Source organism: Protomyctophum bolini, assembly GCF_963924005.1.
Source record: "Protomyctophum bolini genome assembly, chromosome: 6".
Taxonomy (NCBI): Eukaryota; Metazoa; Chordata; class Actinopteri; order Myctophiformes; family Myctophidae; genus Protomyctophum; species Protomyctophum bolini.
In genome coordinates, this window is record NC_137867.1 from 8,963,431 (window position 1) to 8,977,959 (window position 14,529).

The 14,529-nt window shown below is 42.5% G+C and overlaps 2 protein-coding genes across 2 annotated transcripts in view; one reads left to right on the top strand and one right to left on the bottom strand.

Annotated features, from left to right (window-relative positions):
• top3b (DNA topoisomerase III beta) overlaps positions 1-5,619 on the bottom strand; it is a 30,584-nt gene extending 24,965 nt beyond the window's left edge. Inside the window, exon 1 of the mRNA XM_080764940.1 lies at positions 5,368-5,619. Coding sequence (XP_080621066.1) covers positions 5,368-5,437 — 70 coding nt within the window. The 5' untranslated portion in view covers positions 5,438-5,619. The remainder of the gene's footprint in view (positions 1-5,367) is intronic.
• Positions 5,620-6,870: 1,251 nt separating this feature from the next.
• On the top strand, positions 6,871-13,465 carry sdf2l1 (stromal cell-derived factor 2-like 1). The gene is made up of 3 exons (XM_080765082.1): positions 6,871-7,121; positions 8,677-8,873; positions 10,210-13,465. The coding sequence occupies exons 1-3, from the start codon at positions 6,947-6,949 to the stop codon at positions 10,486-10,488; spliced, it is 651 nt and encodes a 216-aa protein (XP_080621208.1). The 5' UTR covers positions 6,871-6,946; the 3' UTR covers positions 10,489-13,465.
• Positions 13,466-14,529: the final 1,064 nt, after the last annotated feature.

Here is a 14,529-nt window from a genome sequence, read left to right on the forward strand (position 1 = left end):
TTGATAAATCAACATTTATCATACTACTATTAGGATACAAACATAAGTATAAGAAAAACCGACTGAAGAACTCTTTTGTACACCACGCGTTTAAACCAAAATCGTTAAACCAGAGGACGTGTTCTTGTTCCGTTCTGTGATTGTTGTCCTGTAATGTGTATCATTTTGTAATATACTGTGTCTATGTCTTGTCTGTATCTTGAACGGTGACGTCATGGACACAAAACAAATTTGAGTGCAAACTGACAATAAAGTTGTATCATATTTTTGTATCATATTTGTACCGTACCGTACTGTACAACTTTAGGTGCAAAGAGTCAAACATGCAGAGTATACTTGGTACAGAAGCGGCAACATTAACCCATTTGATACGTACTAGGACAGGTGTCATTCTTTGACCCAGTCTGTGGAGGACTTGCAATCAATCTTTATTTGTCACATCTTTAGATACACACCTTTTCTTTTCTTTAAAATGCAGTGAAACGTACAGCCCCACAGTCACCAGTCTGTGTGTCAGCCCCACAGAAGTGAGCAGTAAAACAGGACAAGAGGACTAAAAGCTAAAAAAAATCTACCATTTAAAACACTTCCAACCCTAAAACAACAAGACTATAATAAATAACAACAATAATAATGTCCATAGTGGTATTTGTGTCATGTCACTGTGTAAATCCATTCATGAATTAATGTCATGTCCATGTGAAGGGGGGGGGGGGCGGGTCATATGTGCGTACGACGTACGTGCACTGCTCGTGCACTCAACTGCCCCCTCTCCACGCTCAAGTGCGTGGGTGCTGTCGTGTCCCAAGGCCCATGTCATCATTTAAGATCCTAATGGCCTGGGGGAAAAAAAAACTTTTCCTCAGTCTTATCCAGACAGCCTTGAGCGTCACAGCCTTGTGCATCACATAAAGCTGCTATAAACAATAATGTCAAAACATTGTAATGAGCCTTTAATTTCAATGAGCCAGCAATGTGTAAAACGCTCCCCAAAGAGAATTTGTCTCTGTGACACTTTTTCCCCCCCCGTTTTACTCATTGTTGGCTGTCTGAATACCAAAAAAGAAATAAGAAAAAGGTCATTACATTTTTGACAACCCTATATATACACCAGTCCCCCAGGGCTCTGTACTAGGCTCTGTACTAACACCCCCCAGACAGCTCTTGCACTACACTAGAAAACCTTGTATACGACTCATCTCAGGCATACAGTCTTTCTTGCAGTGGAGTGCTTCAATAATATGGGGGCGGCATTGACATACTGCCCCAGTGGGCAATGCGGGCATGCCGGCACCTACGTTTATGTACTGTATGTCTCCAGGCCGTCGGTGTGACTCGGCCGGCGGGGGGGCCGGGGGATGGAACCCCGTTAACCCTGACCCCCCCGATCTCAGGGCGGACACTCTGCTACCCGCCAAGGCCAAACGAGCTCGTTTGCATTGTATTGCTTACCTGGGTTTAAATGCAAATGATTGCTTAATGAGATGCTATACTCTCAAGGATGAGCGCTAATGGAAAAGTGACCAATTGTGACGCACCACCCAATGACCGACCCCTGCCACACACATACAGCTTATCGTCTGATGCCCCCCCCCCCCCCCCCCCCCACAATAGCCCATGCCACTTCCAGTGGGCAGCGGTGAGTCTCCTATTCAGACCACAAAGCAATAAATACAGCTCCACAGGGACCATCGGTACAGAATTACAGATACAGATCGACTCCAGCACCCCAACTATCATGGAACAACTCCAGGTAGGAGAACATTAGGGCAATGGTTGTCTCTCTCTCTCTCTCGCTCTCTCTCTCTCGGAGTAATTTCCGATTTTCAATACTTTTTCTTCTACTCCAGAGGAAAATGTACTCCACTCACTGCAATTATTTGAAAACCTTTTCTTTACTTTTAGATTAGAATGCGATTAGTATTACAAAAACATACATTAACCACTTCAGCCCTATCTGAACTTTGGCCATTCGAACATAGACAATCTAAAAACCCATGCACAACACTTACCGTTAGCCTACTATGATATACGTTTTTGACATAATGATAACGTATTCTGTATAATAAGTACTTTTACTTTCGGTACTTTTAAGTGTATATTAATGCCAAATACCGGTGCGACTACGTTCGTACTTTTACTCAAGTCAAAATGTCGATCGCCAGACTTTTATCTTGTAGTAACAGAGTGTTTCTAAATTTGCTGCCAGTGTTAATATTTTCTTTTACTGCAAGTAAACCATTTCATGTCTTTCCTCCAACCGTCCTCACACAGCTGCTGCGTGTCCTGGTGCTGTGCGTGCTGAGCGCGTACCACTGCGTGTCCGTCCCACTGTCCAGCCAGTGCGTGGACGAGTCATTCTGCACCGGCAGCTTCCAGGACTACTACAGCCAGCTGGTGGACCTGCCCAGCCGCATCAACGAGCGCAGCGTCGCCACCTGGCGATACGAGTGAGTAGTGCAGCTGCGCGCTTGGCCACGCTATAAAGGGATATTTCATTGTCATTTCATTGTCTACTCGGTCTTATATGAACACCCCCCCCCAGACAGTTTTTAACCCATTCTGACCGGGCACCCATTTTGGTGTTGGCATCATGTTATGCTTTAGCTATTGAAAAATAGCAGATCTACAAGCTTATATCGCGCCACCGAGTGGCGCGATACGAGCTTGTAGGTCTGCTATTTTTGAAAAATCGAAGAACGACTGACATTTTTCTAGAATCTGATCTCAGGTCAGAATGGATTAATCAGACCAGTGTGTGTCCAGTGGAAACCTCGTATGAATCTGATCTCAGGTCAGAATGGGTTAAGTTGCTCGATTCAGTATTTAGATTAATGTTAGCTGCCTTCCTATACGAACCCTTCCTATACAAACTATTGTAACTTCAAACTCCATTTTAACCAAGATAGATTAATCAAAAACGTATTTTTTTTCTGGTGACTGATATTGTCTTTTTAATACGTGAGGGGGCGTGCTCTTTCATTTACTGTTTTCATTTATTTGTAATATTATTTTTGATTCTTTAGTCTCCTCCGTCTTCCAGGGGGTCCTCATGCTTTTCAAAAGGGAAAAGGAAATATCCCTTTAAGCAGTGTTTTAGACCCGAGACGGGATTTTACAAAATGTCTTCTAAATCCTGACAGTTTTCTGGGAAAACCTATGTTTCCTATATCAGTGGTTCTCAAACGTCAAGGAGCCCAACAATTATCTGTATTCGGCCGCCGAGGCGCCGACCCTCCATCTGAAAATATGTTGTTTCAGGGGACCTCCCTGAAGCAAAGATATGAGTTAAAAACATTCACTGAACAATATATTCAAAGATTTGCACATATTTTGACGATTCTTCAAAAATAGCAGAGGGACTAGTGGAAAAGTGTTCCAGTAGAACTAGGCTCCAGTAGACAGGCTATTTTCAGCATGCAACCAAGTCTAAAATCAACCATCAAGGCCCGCCAAAAATACATTTTAGTTGACTAAATCAACTCTCTTCGCAACAGGGAGAACGTCAACTTGAACCGAGTGCCTCAGATCATCCACGAGGCCGTGTGCCACAGCAGCCACTCGTGCCGGGGCGCTCTGGACAGCGTCACCAGCCTGGAGAGCGTCCCCATCGCCCTGCGGCTGCCCGTGCTCAAGAAGAACCCAGAGTGCTTCCCCAGGACCACCTACTCGCTGGAGTTCGAGACCATCAACATAGCCTGCATCTGCGCCACCTCCCGGCTGCAGAGCTGAGGACAATAGCGCACCGCACCGAGAGAACACAACGTCGTTAATGAGGGTCTATAATCCCGAGGACTGGGCCATGAAACCAGAAATGCATCGAAACCGACATTTAGAACGAATAACCTAACTTAATGTTAAATAAATAAATAAATCTTATAGAACATCAAATCAACAATTTTACAATCGACTATATTGATCCAAACAGGTTATGTTAATATCCGGAAATTGGGAGTGTCATCATGGACCAAATAGCCAGTCACCCAAAATTGGACAGGACCTGTGATGTCATGCCGTACTTTTTATTTGTGTTTTTTTCTATTCACTTAGAATGAGAGGACTGCTCTGACTGAAACATCGCGGAAAAAAGGTTATGACCATTGTCGTATTATACCACACCATAGAAAACGCTATCGAGGACGTACAGGCCCTTGCATTAGTTTTGCACGAAAAACACTCCTTGGCCTAAAGTGGCTATGGCCGAATTTAGGCCACAGCCTGTGCAAAACTAATCCTTGGAATGGATTCAGAATCATGAAAACCCCCTAGTTTGACATGTCACAATTGTCACATCATGCTACGTAAAGCATGATGCTATTTGGAAAATGTTGCCTAATATTGGTTGTCTATGTGGTATACAAAAATGGCCGTAACTTTTTTTCTGCGATATTTTGGGCAAAGCAGGCCTCTCATTCTGTGGACCATATTATGACCAAGTGAATAGATAAAACACAAATAAAAAGTACGGCATGACCTCACAGGTTAAACCCTATTCCTTGAGCTGTTGGGCCTGTGGCTCCCCGGCTAAAATATTACGGTTCTCAACCATTTAAAATTGTCACTTCACTGTCATCTGGGGACTCCCCCAAAATCATGTGCTGACCCCCGCTGGGGGTAACCGACCCACAGGTTGAGAACCACAGACTTAAAAACACTAAAATACCTATAACCTCTCTTTCATATAATTAATTGCAGCCTCTGTGATTTGGATTGGAAATTGCAGTAGTTCATATGGCTATTTTGGTTGGTCGTTTTTTGTTTTGTCAAGATTTTTTTAAATTAATTGTTCAGCTCTAAATGCATGGTTGTGGAATGGGTGTGGATGAAAGAACAGCATCACTTTAAACAGGTCAGCCATTATTTGTTTGCCAAAATCTAACTAATTAGATTAAGCAAATAAAGACATTTCACATTAAATTGTCACTGGTGTATGCTTTTGTTAAAGGGTGTGCAAGTGATATTTCCAGTTTAGTAACAGGGGTATTTTGCCGCTAGACTGAAGCCACCACTCTAGCAGTGATTACTACCAAAATAAATAGTTAATACTTATTTTAAAATAATATCACTTTCTGCACCTGTAAAATGTTTGTTTTGTGACACTTTGACAATGAGCCCTCCCTGAAAGACTGACACATTAGTAGACGATTTGGAAATGCTTTTTGTTTCATATTATATAATATATTGTCCATGTTTCTGGTGACATAAATAATATTCTATTTCTTTCGAAAACTGTGGTGTTTTGTGAGACACTTGGGGGGGAAAACCCCAAATCCCTATGTAAATTCCACGTACATTGACTCATCTGTTGAAAATAGCAGATCTACAAGCTCACAGTAGATCTGCTATTTTGTTATAAGTCTTACTAACCTTTGGAGAGGATCTTGGCGATGGACTGAGCCAAGGATGGCTTCTCGGCGACCATCAACACAGTCCTCATGGTCAACTAATTAACTAAACCTCAAATAAAAACATGTTCATTTAAAGACCTGAAATAAAACCACTTTTCTCTTTAGGCGACACGTGTATTATTACTATTACAAATGTATTCTTATTTGTAGTATGATAGAGAGAATACCGTCTAGTTAACTAACAACAACGTCGAAAGGGCCGCCATGACAGTTGTCTTCTTCTGTTTCTGTTTTGTTTGGTTTCCGGTTTTACGCCAGGCAGGCTGTACACTGACATGTGCAATGCTGCCCTCCACAGGCAAGGGGTTTACTATTTTATCCTAGAGCTAGGAGATCTATTATGCATCTATTATGAATAATGACGTGTAGCCTATAACTGCATGCATGTGAAATAAATGCATGGCCGGGGGTAGCTACAAGAATTCATCAATGCATATCATGGAATATTTGTTTTTAGGTTGTTCTGGCCTGGGAAACTGCCAAATGATTGAATTTACGAGTCATAATTTAGTTACTTTGCAAAACAAATGCTTGCAATTAGGGATAAATCGTTAATCGATTCATCGCTGTTAAGAATTAACATGCTTTTGCATGTGATGTAACCATAGTGACAGACAAGATGGCATTGCCTGAATCTAAATTGGTCAAAAAAAACATAATTTGATTAAGGAATATAATATGCCCTTTGTATTCTTAGCTGTATAATCAGCAAAATGTTGCATTTTATTTTTATGTTAGACATTGAATCTTAGGCGGATGTGGTCTGCATTTTCAATATGTCAGAATCGATAATGTAGATAGAGTATACGGAAGAACAGTTGTTATTGAGAAAACACTCAGCAATGACTACTTTCAGAATATAGAAGGAGGACACCCATTTCCCCCCTTTTTTAACAAAAAAAAAACAGCAAACCTTAAGTGAATGTTTCTTTACCTGCTCAGTCTCAAGAGTCTCTGAGAGACTCAAGAGAAAAGTCAACATCAGCCCACAATGAACACTCAGGCTCTTCATGTTTACCCAATTGTCTGAGAAAACAAACAAATAATATGAGCTCAGCATAAATGTGTCTTGTATTAATGCATGTATTTGAATTGACCAGTGTTAAAATCAAATGTAAACTATTCTATATCAACAAAGTAACCTACATTAAATTGCTTACGAGAGCTTTTATTACTTTTAATCAATGGTTTGCTTTTAAGCCATAGACTGTAAAGGTTTTAAGCAAACCATTGCCTACAACATGACGTAAGCATATCATCCGGCTCCAGCCAGCCCGGATCATATACCGAAATGAAATAGTGCCCAGGCTAATATAAACTGCTATGATCTATGCGTTTCCTGTAGGTAAATGCGTGACGTCGAACGTCTTCCGAGCCAATGACAGAGCAGCAAGTGTTGCTTTTCACTTCCGCCTGGGACATGTCAAGCTGTGATTGGTCGACGTCAGCTGTTAGGTTTGAAAGCGTCTCCTCTCATCCTCACACAGACACACACTCTCACTCACGGTAGCGTTATTGATGATTATGATTTGATCAGGATGGGATCGATCCTCGCTTTGATCAGGTCGATATTATCGGTTCTTCTGTTGTGTTCGATACAGTGCTGTTGCGCAAACTCGGATTTGAACTACGTGACGTGCGGTTCTCTGGTCAAGCTGCTCAACACCAGACACAACGTGAGGCTCCATTCTCACGACGTCAAGTATGGATCAGGTACATTATACATCATGTAATGTTCATAACAAACTTCATAACTATGTTATGCGATTTGTATCATAATTTCAAAAATAGTCGTTCTGACTACAAGCTGTTCACAACGCGTCGCAGTAGTCTCGGCTATCTTTCTTTGGTTGCGAGTTACAACTAAATGCAGCCTAGCTCAGGACAGGTACATAGCTCTGATGCCGTAAGTGTGCAGCCTACATCACTCTTTTTAAATTATAAGTTATACACAGCTTGCTTCCACTGGCTTTGATCTGGCAGTAGGCCTATATACAATTATACATTATAAATTGGCATCCGATCTATGGCATATGCTTATACTGTACCATATACTGTACTGTACCTTCTCGGCTGCTCAGGTTACTGTAGCCTACTGGAGAAAGTGTGTGTGTGTGTGTTCTATGTTTTCAATTTCAAAGTCTTCCATCACAGTTCTATTCCTGAGAAATAGACAAAGAATAGTTAGAAGAATCATGCCTCCATGGAGGTTATTGAGAGGAAGTCGCTCACGACATGACAATGGTGGATATGAAACATCATAAAGATGTTATGCCATTAGGGACCCCCCATAAAAGATGTGGGTGATTAAACATTCACAGATCACGATGCGACACAAGCTTGCAGATCGGCTGTTTTCATAGTATAAAATGAGGTTAAAGTGGTTCCTCATTTCGCTGGGGACCCCCTGGAACCCATCCAAGGACCCCTGTGGGGAACTCACTTTGAGGACCGTCACTGCACTGCTCTTAGCTTACAGCTTGTTTGTAACATCAACGAGTATAAGACTTGGCCCTTTTGTGTGTGAGCACTGAGCAGCATATCGGCTGACATTTGGTCAAAAGAATCTCGGTTGCTCAACTGGCTCCAGGCTTTTTGTCTTATTAGATCAGATGTACGTGGGTTATTGAATGACATACTATACATTTGCACACCCAGAGTTACAAATGAAGTCTTTTAAACACATGAGTATAGTGTGTTTTTGACTGTTGTTTTTATTAATTTCTTTCTTTCAGTAACTGTGATTTCCCATGTCTCTCCAGCTCTTCAGTAAACAGGAAATACGTGTTCAGGTCACATGCAACAATACCAATTCCATCCAATCAAGAGAGAGCTCATATAGCCTACACAAGTTGAATACAATGTCACTTAACACCATTGGCTCTTGACCTGTTGGCCGCAAGGGTATTATTGCAAGCAGACCCTAAACGCCTGTGGTCTCCAGTCCGAAGCTAAGCAGACCCCAAATAATTGGCCAAAATGCTAATGCTAATTTAACATTAATATTAGTATAGTATACTATGTTAACTCCATTGATCCGGGCGGGGCCGGTGGAACGCAATCGATCAATCGATTGATCATTCAAAATGAACATGCCCTGAAAATGCACACAGCCTACCCATCTGACCACTTGACACGGCAGTGGAAGCGGCTGCCATGTTAGGTGGGCCCACTGGGGCCGGCAAGGCTTTCTGAGGGTTTTATTGTGCAAACCATAAAATGCCCTATATAACAAGCCTTTTGTGTGTGTCTTGTGTCTGTCCTTAAGGCAGCGGACAGCAGTCGGTGACGGGTGTGGAGAACGCCGATGACGCCAACAGTTACTGGCGTATACGGGGGCAGCCCAGCGGGCCGTGCCAACGCGGGGTGGCCATCAAGTGTGGCCAGGCCATCCGCATCACGCACATGAAGACGGGACGCAACCTCCACACACACCACTTCAGCTCGCCGCTCTCCAACAACCAGGTGAGAGAAGCAATGCTGGAAGAAGTCTCTCTTACTTAAAGGCAATGAAACCTGAGGGTTAGGGTTAGTTAATGTTGTTAATGTCTAACAAACCTATGAAACTATGTTGGCCGTTGAGAGAAAAAGTGAGACTTGAGTGGAGTTTTAAAACGCCTCTATGGACTGGGCCCATCTAATATAGAGGGGTAGGCTATTCCACTAGAGATGTGCATTGGCACTGCCCTCACAATTCAATTCGATTACGATTCACCAGGTTTTCGATTCCTTTAAAATAATCTATCATTTTTGACGAACACAAAGTCAATCAAACGTGTAGTTAGTATTGCATACACAGTATTGTAGTGCTTCTCAAAGTGAGATCCAGGGACACTGGGTCGATTATGAATCTCTGTAACTCTGAGAGTGTACAAATAGACTCATAAGGGTTCCATTTTGTTCACTCTCAGAGTTATGCTGGTCCTTGAAAGTTTGACAACCACGGGTATTGTAATTGTCTAGCGCAGATGTCCACATACCAGCTCTGACGGTGTGATAAACCGGTTCCAGAAACTGTTCCTAATGTGATGGAAGTGGAACCCATTCTTCAATGTTGGATTCGGTTTGTCTGGTTCGTCTGGTTCCGGATCCCAAACATATCCATCAGCCCGTCACACTAGATCTCAGGATGAGCAATAGCAGCTGGTCAGCTGAGCTCTAAACTTGAGTGTGGCGGTGTATGATATCAGCAAAATGTGGAAGAGCCAGCCCATTCAGAGATTTAAAAACATAGTAGTAGTAGTATGTAGTTTCAAATACATTCTAAAACGGAACAGGCTGATGTGGTCATACCTTTTGGTACCGGTGAAGAGACGTGCAGCTGATTCCATCCGAGTTGGCTCTGTACTTGGTCAATTTATTTTCTCCACACCAAATCTCTTAGCCGAAAACAAGCCGATCTACAAGCTTTTGCGTCGCAACATGATGCGTTGTGGTGAGCATGTTGCGCTTTTTGGTCTGCTGTTCTCTGTAGATGTTGCCCCCTGACTAGGGATGCTATGTACGGTAGTTAAATCTTTAGGCTTAGCCCAGTCTCCCTGAGGAAGGCCAGTGTGCCTCAACTCGTAGGTGTATTCTATTCTTAATTTATCGATTTTTCCACGATCGCTTGGTCTTCTCTTCTCCCATTTGTTTAACCCTTTCTTTTTTTTTAAACTGTCAACAATGTTGACAGTTTTTACTTGCTATAGTTGTTTTTACTTGCTATAGTTAAATCCTTAATTGTGATTATTGATTCAAGACACAAACAAATGTCATGGCTGTGACATCCCTGCTCTTTGCTCCCCTCCGGTGGCGGCAGGAGGTGAGCGCCTTCGGGGAGAACGGCGAGGGCGACGACCTGGACGTGTGGACGGTGCAGTGCGACGGGTCGCACTGGGAGCGCGACGACACGGTGCGCTTCAAGCACCCCGGCACCGACGTGTTCCTGAGCGTGACAGGCGAGCAGTACGGCCACCCCATCCGCGGGCAGCGCGAGGTGCACGCCATGCCCGCCGCCAACCAGCACAACTGGTGGCGCGCCATGGAGGGCGTCTTCATCCAGCCCAGCCAGGAGCCCATGCGCCATGACGAGCTCTGATCACGTCGTCGTTGATAATTAAAGGCTCTCGGTTCTTATTAAACGTCAGGGGTCCGCCAGGGCCCACCCGGGGTCGTCCCTGCCTTTTGGGAAGCATTTTATACTCAAAACTGTACACTTTGTACAACTCTCAGAGTCACATGAACACTTTAGAATAAGAAATCACACCCGTGTGAACTGAGTGTTGCAACTCCCATTTCCCCCCTCCCCTCCTCCTCTCTCTCTCATTAGCAGGCAACAGAGCAGCACTATCTCTCTCTCTCTGTTTCTGGCACAGCGCCCCTACTGGTACTAATAGTCATATACTGGTGCTCAGACACACAGGCGGGTGAACACGGACATTGCTGGTTATAGGAGTGGTTGCACCACTCAAAAATGGTAAAGTAAAATCAATTGGGGAAAATCCTGGAAATTAAATGGGTTGAGAATCACTGAACTTAACTACACTGTAAAATCCTCAATGCGTTACAGACCTGTAAGCCCCCCCCCCCCCCCCCCCATGGGTAGTCCCCACTCCCACATTGAGACGCTGTGAGTTAAGGGACGTGTGCAGTGTGCAGGTGACACACACACTTGTTTCTGGTTCCTGTTGTGGTACGGAACAGCTTTTCCCCCCCCTTTCTCCTAATCTTTTCTTTCCTTTTTTCCTAAACTTATTTAGCGGATTGAGCCGATACCGTTTTTTTGGGTACGGTGTTATAATCCCAATTTGTGAAGAGTCCTACACCACATTATGTTTTGACCCATACGTTGTCAAAAAGTGCAACATAATTCTAATGAATTTGAAGAACATTTGAGAACACCTGTCACCTATTAGCCACAAATGGCAACTCTATCGTTCTAATTGTTTGGTATAGACAGAAAATAGAGATGTATACCGGTATGTATGCAAAACGACAACTTTATTTTACCAACTTTAAAAAAAAGAAAATAGCCAATCTGCTAGACTTGGAGGTGGAATGATGCCAGAATGGAGTGCATTCCAGTCTGTGGGTCCCTTTGGTGATCCTATGGGAACAAAAACCGTTGTCTATTATGTCTATTACCCCGTTGTCCCTGTTCCTTCAGCACAGTCTCTCGCCCGCGGCCCTAGGCCTGACTCGCACCTTTCGATCTAGCATACAACATTGATGCATGCTAGATGTATGAGACTTACTTGTTTACTGATGCAAGCTCCCAATGCATTTCCAATGGAAGTCACATGGTTTGACACGACATGTTTTTTGTACGGCTTTCGGCTGTGTTTTGACTGCGCCCCCCCCCTCATACAACACAAATGTCGTGTCAAACAATGTGACTCCCATTGGAAATGCATTGCGAGCTTGCATCAGTCAATAAGTCTCATGCATCAGCTATACATCAATCTGTTGTGCACGTGTGAGTCAGGCACAATGGTCAAATGTCCTGTTGCACAGTACAACTACAATCCACTGACTACTGACTTTTGTTGTTGCTTCATGTACTCCCTGCTTATTGGAGGGCCGTTGTACCCTTACTGGCATCGTAAAGATGCAGGGTACTGCTTTTATTTAGTCACACATGGCACAGTGGTATACTGTATGAGCTCATTGTTTTGATCCTGACCATCTCAAGGTTATCATTAGCGGGGGGGAAAGTGGGCATGTCCGAAATGAGCTTAGGGTACTGCACGTTTGGAATATTATATGACCGTAAATGGAATGCAATATTTTACTTGGCTTATGTGGGCATTGGGCCTCATTTGCTGATTCTGTGACATCGTTCAAATCATAAATTAATTTGTGATTTTCACGACTTCGCGGGGATGTCAAAATTTCAGTTGACTGTTGAAATTGTGTGCACTTGTTTGTGAATTGACTGTCGTGTATATTCTCCTTTTTGTTGCACCGGAAGGTTGCATTGACCCTGAAGTCAGTTCCAATATATTGTGGCTGTCGATTTTCAAGAATTGGAAAAATGAATCCGTGTTTGAAACTTCCAATGGATAAAAGTAGTTTTTTTTTTGTTGTGTTCAGATGTTCAGATCTACAATCTCACAATGTGCTACATTGTGATCTTGTAGATTGGCTATTTTTGCTACTTTTGCGACAACCTCTGACAACAAAGTATACATTAAAGAATATATTCATGGAAAAAAGAAAAAAAAATTAGGAGATACAAGGTTTCTGCCTGACGGCGACGATATATTATGAAATGGCACAATATCCCGGGAAGGTGACTGACTGTGTGTTTAGCTCATTACCCAACTGTATATACTAATTTGTGGCATACATACAATACAGTAGCTCAATCATTACTGATGACAGTTTTCCAAAGCATATTCTGTCGTAAATTTAATTTAATATTTTAGAAAGGTTCGTTAAAAAAAAAGCGAATCGTTTCTACAGGCCTTGGTGAGATACACAGTACAGTTTACTGTGTTTCTCCACATCTCGAGCAAGTTCTAAGTAGTTCCTACTTCCCTGAAAATACTGGAAACCATATTCGAATTAACGCTTATAAGGACTGTTAGTCGTTGGTCATTAGGTGTTTAACAAAACACTGGTTTTGGAGAATGTTACGAATTTGCAAAAGAAAATACTTGCCAAGTGATTCATCATCTTTGATCGTGACTATTGCTGAACTGAAGGCTTTGATACTGACACATTAAACCACTTGAACCCCAGCGTCCACAATCTGGAGGAAGCACTAGCCAAAGAAAACGGCAGATCTACAAGCTCACATTGTGTCGTTTGCAACGCATTTTGAGCTGGTATAGATCGGCTATTTTGTCAAAGATTCGGTGCAGACAGCAGACGGAATCAGTGGCCAAAGTACAGTTGTATAACGTATGTCCAGTTACTCTTAAGAGGGGTTTAAGTGGTTAAACTCTTCGATGTCAAGACATCAGATTCTCATGGAATGTATCCGTTTCAATGCTAATTAATTTCAAACCCCCATCTCCAACTCCTGTCCTGGTACCTTTTAGTTGGATAATTTAATAAATGATTTAAAAATGTATTCATTGAATTGTCCTTTTGTATCTGAGTCATGTGCTATAAATGAAATGGACCAGAAATGTGTGTGTGTGTGTGTGTGTGTGTGTGTGTGACTGTATCTCAAACTATGTTGCTTAGCTCTGGAAATATGGCTGAATGCACATGTTAGGGAACACTTGCTGTCTTCTATATACTGAAAGCTATAGTAGTGTATGTCAATATTCCAATTCACTGTCACCAAATTCAACTCCAATCTAAAATCACAATTTAATGTAGCCACTTGAACTCTATAGTGTCCCACTCCCTAATCTATATAGTGTCCACTAATTTATCATCTAAAACTTCAAAGTAACTAATGCTGTCAAGTAATTGTAGTGAAGTAAAAAGTACATTCTTTGCCAGTGAGATGTAGCCGAGTATAGGAGAAATGTGAAGTAGGCCTCACTCACACCTTTTCGATCTAGCATACAACATTGATGCATGCTAGATGTAAGCAAGATGTAAGTGTCATGGCCGCCCCAATGCATTTCCAATGGAAGTCACATGGTTTAATACATTTTGGACTACAAGCTGTTGTATGGCTTTCGGCTGTGTTTCGACTGCCCCCCCACCCCCTCATACAACACAAATGTTGTGTCAAACCATGTGACTCCCATTGTATACAACAAGCATACGAAGGGAAAAAGAAGATTGAAAATAAAATACTTTAGTAAAGTAAATGTACCTCAAACTGATGTGGGTACATGTACTGTAGCCTAGTTACTTTCCACCTCCTGTATGCCACTGCAGGTGACACAAGGCAGAAACATCTATTGGAATCCTTGCTATAGTGTATGCCGACCACAAGGGGGCAACATAAGACAAAGAAAGGACATATGGAACAGGTCATATAGGTTTGTCAGGTCAAGCAGTCGATGACCCCTTGCTGGAGACACGGAGTTGAATGAGGGACGGACCCCCTACTGTATTTAATGACATTGTATTACTGTTTAGACATTTTCATACATTTCATTTCACGTTAAATGTTGTATTCCTATGTTGAATTAATTTAAAACTATATATAGGCCTAAACTAAGGCTTAAAC

Bases quoted from the DNA above. Each gene is read 5' to 3' on its own strand.
- sdf2l1 (XM_080765082.1), top strand. From the start codon at position 6,947: ATGGGATCGATCCTCGCTTTGATCAGGTCGATATTATCGGTTCTTCTG. The intron at 7,122-8,676 runs GTACATTATACA...TCTGTCCTTAAG, and splicing joins CGACGTCAAGTATGGATCAG to GCAGCGGACAGCAGTCGGTG. The intron at 8,874-10,209 runs GTGAGAGAAGCA...CGGTGGCGGCAG, and splicing joins CGCCGCTCTCCAACAACCAG to GAGGTGAGCGCCTTCGGGGA.